This window comes from Otolemur garnettii, unplaced genomic scaffold, assembly GCF_000181295.1.
Source record: "Otolemur garnettii isolate 467f Iridium unplaced genomic scaffold, OtoGar3 scaffold00010, whole genome shotgun sequence".
Taxonomy (NCBI): domain Eukaryota; kingdom Metazoa; phylum Chordata; class Mammalia; order Primates; family Galagidae; genus Otolemur; species Otolemur garnettii.
In genome coordinates this window covers 17,418,033-17,426,354 of record NW_003852405.1, presented here as the reverse complement: position 1 = coordinate 17,426,354, position 8,322 = coordinate 17,418,033, and the positions used below count along the sequence as shown (strand labels likewise).

The 8,322-nt window shown below is 41.1% G+C and overlaps 1 protein-coding gene across 1 annotated transcript; it reads right to left on the bottom strand.

Moving 5' to 3' along the window:
• Nucleotides 1-1,999: 1,999 nt before the first annotated feature.
• LOC100947107 (isocitrate dehydrogenase [NAD] subunit gamma, mitochondrial-like) lies at nt 2,000-3,152 on the bottom strand. Its single transcript, XM_012801654.2, has one exon. It carries the CDS (start codon nt 3,150-3,152, stop codon nt 2,016-2,018), a length of 1,137 nt encoding a protein of 378 aa, XP_012657108.2. The 3' UTR covers nt 2,000-2,015.
• Nucleotides 3,153-8,322: the final 5,170 nt, after the last annotated feature.

The window sequence follows — 8,322 nt, the reverse complement described above, 5'->3', positions numbered from 1 at the left end:
TTGTTTGGCAGACTGGGCTAGATTCGAAGCTGCCAGCTCTAGTGTATGTGGCTGGTGCCCTAGCCGCTTGAGCTGCAGGAGCCAAACCGTATATTTTATTCTTATAGCACCACTTCAATTCAGACTAGCCACATTTTGAGTGCTCATGAGTCATAGGGGGCTAGTGGCTACTATATCATACAGCATGTGGTTAGATTATAATACATTTTGTCATATAGTTGAAGAATTTCATTTCACATACATACTCTTATTCCATAGGAATGACTTCCACAAAACATTATCATATACTATACCCTAAAGTTTATTCTAAAATGCATTGACATAATTTACATTATTATTAATCTGTGTTAATAAAAATGCATTCAAGATAACGCATTTATTTGCTCATCTCCCTCCATTTCAAGTGCTTTAGTAGAGGAAAAAATATAATGGCCAGATCTTGACCACACATAAAGCCATGTGTTAACAGCTTTAGTTAATGGAACTTAATGAACATAATTTTGTCTCAGGTTAATTGAAGACTGAAAACAAAGTACTGTGTAGCATTAAAATGCTTTGGAAACCAGTGAAGCATGTCAAAATTAAGTGCCTAATTTATCTGAGAAAATATTCATGTGGTGGTTTAAATATTCCATTTATCCAGGAACACTGTCCGTTTATGCCTGGTGTCTCACCATGACTATTAACGATTCCTCCTTTCATCCACAGCACTAAGCCAATTTGAACAATCTTAGATAAAGTATATGGTACTCCTAGCTATAGCGCAGAGTGTGAAAATCCCAGCATTAATCAATGATTAAATACTAATGTGCATATAGTTTATACTCAAATATTATTTCTCAAAGAAAACAAAACTCTCCTGTTTTGAGTTTTTCTATGTAAAATCTTGTACTAAGGATAAAGAAAGAATAAAGGACATATATTTTTTTTCACTCTTCAAGACTGTATTCATTAGACTTAATTTATGTAAGTGAATCATAGTGATCCATGGGCATAATAAAGTCATTTTATTTTCTGTGTTTTACTCTTTAAGATTATTTTGTTTCCATGGACCAACCATTTCTCAACATAATACTCTCAACTCGTATGTTATAGTCAAAGATTTTGAGAAAGAAAGAGTCATACGAGAAAGAAAAAGTGATAAGTATGTATGTGTATATATGTATTATTCTTTATGCCAATAAAGTAATAGAAGTACTTATTTTTAAATAAAAGAAGAAAAGTATTTTAAGCAATTGATTTTAAGTCACAAAAGTTCACCTAGAATGATCTGGAAACAACATATATTCCTGATATGCTGCCAGGCTGGGCTCTCAGGGGACTGAGTGGGTCGAGCCTGTGTAGTTTGTCATTCACACCTGAAGCAAGTTGAAAAGGGGGGCGACACAGACGGGCACTGGCATAAAGTTAGCCCTCTTGTGTGGTTAATTTGAGATGAGACCTCGGGTTTTCTAATTTCAAGCTAAAGATTTTCCCACTTCTTTCAGTACATCACACATTGTGCTAATAATGAAAAGAGCAAACCTCTGGAATTTGGGGGAATGAAATAAGGGAGGAACACAGAAGCAGATCTAAACGAGGATTCTACTTCTGGAGTTGGGTAATAGGCTTGCAGGTGATTTTTATACTATTAAAACAAAACAAAAAAATAGATTAGTCAAAGTCTAGCGATGATAATGTCTGTGAACCAAAGATGGTAATTAAATTCTGCACAACTGAGGTATAGATTTTTTTTTTAATTCTGGCATTGTACTTGACAGCAATATGACCTTATGCAAGACATATACCTTTTCTGAAGTGAATTTTTATAAACATATTTAAAAAGTCAAACCTGCCTAACAAGATTGGAATATTACACTAAAAAGTATGTGGAAAAGACAAAGCACAGTGCCTAGCTCATAAATGGGCATAATTAAGTTTCTTCCTTCTTCCTTCTTTTTTTTTTTTTAAAGCGTACTGGGGTGGGGGTGGGTAAATCTAATGCAGGAGTGGGCCAGGATGGTCCCAGGGACAACCTAGGTCTCCATGACCCTGCTATTGACGCGGATGCGGCAGATGATGTCCTGGATGGTTTCAGACGTGGTGCTCTGGCCCCCAATGTCTGGGGTGTGCATGTTTTTATTGACCATGGACGCCAAGACGGCCTTGCGGATAGAGGAGGCGTAGGAGTGGAGCTTGAGGTGGTCTAGCATCAAGCAACTCGCCAGCAGAATTGCTGTGGGGTTGGCCATGTTCTTATTGGCGATGCTCTTGCCTGTGTGCCTTGTACCGGTCTCAAAAACTGCGTGCACATGGCCGTAGTTGGCCCCAGCCACTAGACCTGGGCCCCCAACCAGCCCTGCGCAGACGTTGTTGACAATGTTGCCATAGAGATTGGGCATCACCATGACATCAAACTGCTGGGGCTGGTACACAAGCTGCATGGTAGTGTTGTCCACGATCATGCTCTCGAAGGTGATCTGGGGGTAGCGAGCTGCCACCTCCCTGCAGCACTGGAGGAAGAGCCCGTCACCCAATTTCATGATGTTGGCCTTGTGCACGGCTGTCACTTTCTTGCGCCCACTCTCCTGGGCCAGCTGGAAGGCGTATTCGGCAACGCGCAGGGATTTGGCCTTGGTGACGATCTTCAGGCTCTCCACCACCCCTGCCACGCTCTCATGCTCCAGGCTGCTGTACTCACCCTCTGTGTTTTCCCGTACTACGATGATGTCTATGTCCTTGTGCCGGGTCACCACTCCCGGCAGGCTCTTACAGTGGATGACATTCGCATAGAGGTCCAGGCTGGTGCGAAGGATGTTGTTTCGCGATTTGTGGGATGGTGGCAGATTATGGTTTGTGTCAATGTTGCCCTTCAGAGCCACGCCATTCCGACGGATGGACATAATGGCATTGTGGATATCCTCTTCGTCAGTGCTGGAATTCACTGGCACCTCCTCAAAGTCCACAGGCACACAGGCGTGCCTGAACACGGTCTTGACGTGAAACATGAGCTCTGGTCCAGTCCCGTCCCCGGGGATCATAGTCACTGTGTGCCGCCCACCATACTTAGCGGACGGAGGTGAAACCATACTCCTCCGGGGGGCCTCAAGGGCACCTAGAGCCTCCCAAGGACGACAGAGAAGGGCCGACCTGAGCACCACCTTCAGTGCCATGACTCAAGGAACAGACTCCATCCTCGAGAGAGTTCGTTGAGGCGAGACGTCACTTCCTCCTTCTTCTTCTTTTTTTTTTTTTATTAATATTACTGGCTTCGCAGTAATGATTAAAATAATTATTATGATTAAAATAATTTCTGTTTAATTTCAAGTCTACTATTCATTGGCCACGTGACTGTGGGGAAGTTCTCTACCTAAAAATGGGCATCATAATATTTCTGGCTCAGGTTCTTTTGAGGGCTAAATAAGACAACATGCTTGAAGCATCTAGACTAGTACTGAGATGCAATAAATGTTAATTTCTATATTAGTTTCCTGTGGCTGCTGTAACAAATTACCACACACTGGTGACTTGCAATGATAAAAATATATTAACATTTTTCTTATGGTTCTAGAGGCCCAAAATCCAAAATCAAGATATCAGCGGAATTGTGTTCCTCCTTAAGGTGTCACTGGTGTCACTGTCTATTTAAAACCTCTTCTCATGGGTGTGGTGGTTCATGCCTGTAATCCTAGCACTCTGGGGAGGCCAAGGTAAGTGGATCCCTTGAGCTTAGGAGTTCCAGACCAGCCTATGAGACCTGTCTCTACTAAAAATGGAAAAACTAGCTGGGCGTTGTGGGGCACCTGTAGTCCAAGCTACTTGGGAGGCTGAGGCAGGAGGATCATTTCAGCCTAAGAGTTTGAGGTTGCTGTGAGCTATGACTCCACAGCACTGTACTGAGGACATGGAGTGAGACTGTCTCAAATACATAAATAAATAAATAGTTAAGTAAATTAATTAAATAAAACAAAAAGACCTCTTTTCATCATAAAAAGTTTTTTAAAAATCTTTTTTATTATTTATTTATTTATTTTGAGATAGAGTCTCACTTTGTTGCCCTTGGTAGAGGGCTGTGGTGTCACAGCTCACAGCAAGCTCAAACTCTTGGGCTTAAGTGATTCTCTTGCCTCAGCCTCTCGAGTAGCTGGGGCAACAGGAGCCCACCACAACGCCCAGCTGTTTTTAGAGATGAGGTCTCACTCTGGCTCAGGCTAGTCTTGAACTAGTAAACTCAGGCAATCCACCCACCTCGGCCTCCCAGAGTGCTAGGATTACAGGCGTGAGCCACTGCGCCCAGCCTAAGAAGTTGTTTTTAATCACTTGACTTCTTTGTTGATTCTTTGTTTTCTCTTTCTGTTGAGATTTTTCTTCAGCTCCCATTCCTCAGGTACCACTTAATAAAATATTTCTTAGCATACTCAGATTTTTGTGCTGTATACTTAGAAGGTGGGAGGGAGAAATGGGAAGGGAACTGTAGTGGGTCGAGCAGTCCCCTAAGATGACATATCCAGGTCTTAATCCCTATAACCTGCAAATGTAACCCTACTTGGAAAAAAGGGGCTTTGTAAATACAACAAAGCGAAGGATCTCAAAATAAGAGCATTCTGAATTTTTCACATGGGCCCTAAATCCAATAACAAGTGTCTTTATAAGAGACACCCAGAGGAGAGACAGGCAAAGAAAAGGAGAAGGTCATATGAAAACAGAGGCAAAGATTAGAGTTGCACTACCACAAGCCAAGGAATGCCTGGAGTCCCCAAAAGGCAAGGAAGGATTCACCCTAGAGACTTGAGGAGGAACACAATTCCACTGATATCTTGATTTTGGATTTTGGGCCTCTAGAACCATAAGAAAAATGTTAATATATTTTTATCATTGCAAGTCACCAGTGTGTGGTAATTTGTTACAGCAGCCACAGGAAACTAATATAGAAATTAACATTTATTGCATCTCAGTACTAGTCTAGATGCTTCAAGCATGTTGTCTTATTTAGCCCTCAAAAGAACCTGAGCCAGAAATATTATGATGCCCATTTTTAGGTAGAGAACTTCCCCACAGTCACGTGGCCAATGAATAGTAGACTTGAAATTAAACAGAAATTATTTTAATCATAAAGCTCAGATACTATCTACTGTACCATTCTGTGTTACCAGATAAATTCTGGCTTTTTATAGGTATTATGCAGGTGACAGTGATATAAAATACCTTTTTTTTCTTTGAGTTACTCCAAAAGGAAAATTATTTATGGCCGATAGGTTGTATAGGATAGGTAATTCAAACACTTAACCATCAATAAAGCAATGTTGCTAACACTTAAGTACTTTCAGTTTTTTACTGCTATTCAAACACTAAAGATTTCTCACCTTCATGTGAAATAGAAATCTCCATAAGCTCAATTTCATACAGTATGCATGGAACAAGTTTGCGCTATGACATGTCTATGTAGTTATTAATCATGGACAATGGATGAGTCAAAACAGACCCATAGAACTTCTAAGTTTTTCATAGTTTAGGGTAGCTCAGAACCTGGAAATAAAAGACTCTGTAAGGCAGTGGTTCTCAACCTTCCTAATGCCGCAATGTATTTTGACTGTCTCAACCCACAGGTTGAGAACCGCTGCAAGGGTTATCTCAATAAGCAAGGTGATCAGTGTTGAAAGATGAAACATCTCTATTACTTAAACCATTTAATCACCATTTGTATTGCATATCTCTCGTACATTACGGGAGATGATTTGTCATTGATTTCTCACATTTCTGCACATCTTGTGAGGAGTCACTGGTAGACATTCAAAGATGTCTGTATAGCAAACATCTTTTGGAGAAGGAGGTAGTATTTCTCTGGGGCAGAGGACAGATTTGTTTGATGACCAGTTGTCTTAGTCTGTGCTGCTGTAACAAAAAAATCCCCCACTTACTGGGTATATAAAGAACAGAAATTTATTTCTCACAGCTCTGGAGGCTGGAAGTTCAAGATTAACTCATAATGTGCCTGGTGAGGAATACATCTTCCAGAGGCAAGGTTCATATGGCAAAAGATAGAAGATCAAAAGGGACAAGCTCTCTCAGGAAGTCCTTTAATGAGGGCACCTAATCCCATTCACAAGGGAGGAGCCACCATGACCTAATCATGTCCTAACGGCTTCCCCTTTTAATACTATCACATTGACAATATCTAAATTTTGTGGGAGACACATTCAAACCTTAGCACCAGCAAAAATAAAGATTATGTCTCTAGTAGGGAAAAAGTTGAGCAGGCTTGTTTGGGACCCTCACATAAGAGATCGAGTATTATTAAACTTGGAATTCCTCAGCTATTCATCACACTGTGAGTGCCAGATGCACTTGGACCTACTGTGTTGTCCTAGTAGGACGTGGTAGAAAGAGAACTAATATGACGATGAAATTCATGCTGCCTGTTGTGCTGTAAGTAATAAAGTTGTTAGTTTCTGATTCATCAATCATAACTAATGTTGTTAGTTTCTCTGCCACCATCCATGAAACTGTGGCAGCCTAACTTACTAGCTTGTAAAGAGGGTAAAATCTGAACACTTCTCAGTTCTTGACAGCATATCGCTTGAAATTCCATTAGCCACACCTCTCATTTCAGCCACTGCTGTTGCAACTTGTTTCCTACAGACCTCAGTTAATTTTGCTCAGAAGCAATTTGATGACACTCTTGCTTCAACCTGTGAAATGTCCCTCTGGTTGTCTGCCTTGGGGAACTTTTGGCACCCCTGTGTGGAACATCCCTAGGAATCCACTCAGCCCTCTAGCATGCACAACCTGGAAAGGTGAGGGAGCTGACCAATGGGGGGGCAGAAATCCATGGGTATTTGCTTCCCCTTTTAAATTATGGTGGAATATCAACACATTTCAAAAGCCTGCTCGGAAAGAAGATTCTGTGCAGTTATACGTCAGTCATCTACAGGGGAAGCCAACCTCATAATGTAGCCTTAACTCGGCTTTCTTTTCTGCCTGCCTTAAAAACCTTCTCCCCTGGAATCGCATTGTTTAAAAAATGTCACTGGCCTTCAGGGGAACCCAGAAAGAGATATCAACTCATATGTCTTAGCTTGGCAATTGCTATTTTGCCATAAGTTAACATCCTGAATGTTAAAGAGTTATTACTGCATCAGTGTAGGTACTAGGCTGTCTAGTACAAAGAGCCTGGGATGCTGGGTTCTAACACAACGTCAACGCTTAGCAGGTGCCCTAAGAAGAGTGTTTTAGTCTCTCTACTAATTTCTTTCATAGGGCTTCCTAACCCCATATTTTAAAAAAGCAAATGTAAAATGATAACCACAAAATGGCATGAAAGAAGGAAGTGGGAATATCCTATGAACATATTCATTTTATAACTACCGACTCAAGGTAAGAAGAGAAGAAAAAAGAAAATGCTTGGAATGCTTGTTGTTAGACCAATTTTATGATAAAGTGCTCACTTTGTTCAAGCAAAACATAAAGTTGAAGGGAACTTGTCCTTCATTTTTAATATTCATGGTGACTATTCATGAGTAAACTGCAGTGGAAATGTGGTGGAAAGAACGCACTGGCCAGGGGTCTTGCTATAAGGAACCGTCTTGTAAAGTTAACTTGCTTTGACACGTTCCAGATGTGCTTCATATGACCAGAAATACTGAGATACTGGAGACTGGCATGGATCACAGAGTTGTGACTTCTTACTGTATGGAAGATGAGTGTTTACATAGTCTACTGTCTTTTTATAGGATCTAAAAATAGAATACATTTTGTTTTTTAATTTTATTTGTTATAGGGAGGCCTGCTGTCTATTTGCAATAATATGCTTTTTATGTTACATGGTAGAAAGCACCAATAATTCTCATTCCCAGTCTCTGTTTTCTCTTACTTTTTATTTTTTGTTTGCCACACTCAACCACTTTCTTAGTTAAGTGATGGCTGAGAGATAGTGGCTATACATTCTTAAAGTGTATAGCTCTCCACTATCTTCAGGATGACTGAAAGGCAAAGGTCATTAGCTTCCTATAACATATTCTTTGACATCACAATTACCCTTTTTAGTATTATTATTATTATTATTTGAGACAGAGCCTCAAGCTGTCCCCCTGGGTAGACTGCTATGGCTTCACTGCTCACAGCAACCTCCAACTCCTGGGCTCAAGCGAGTCTCCTGCCTCCACCTCCCAAGTAGCTGGGACCACGGGCACCCGCCACAAGGCCCAGCTATTTTTTGGTTGCAGCCATTATTGTTGTTTGGCGGGTCTGGGCTGGATTCAAACCCGCCACCTTAGGTGTATGTGGCTGGCACCTTAGCCGTTTGAGCCACAGGCGCCAAGCCAACCAGGTCTTTTTTTAAACAGG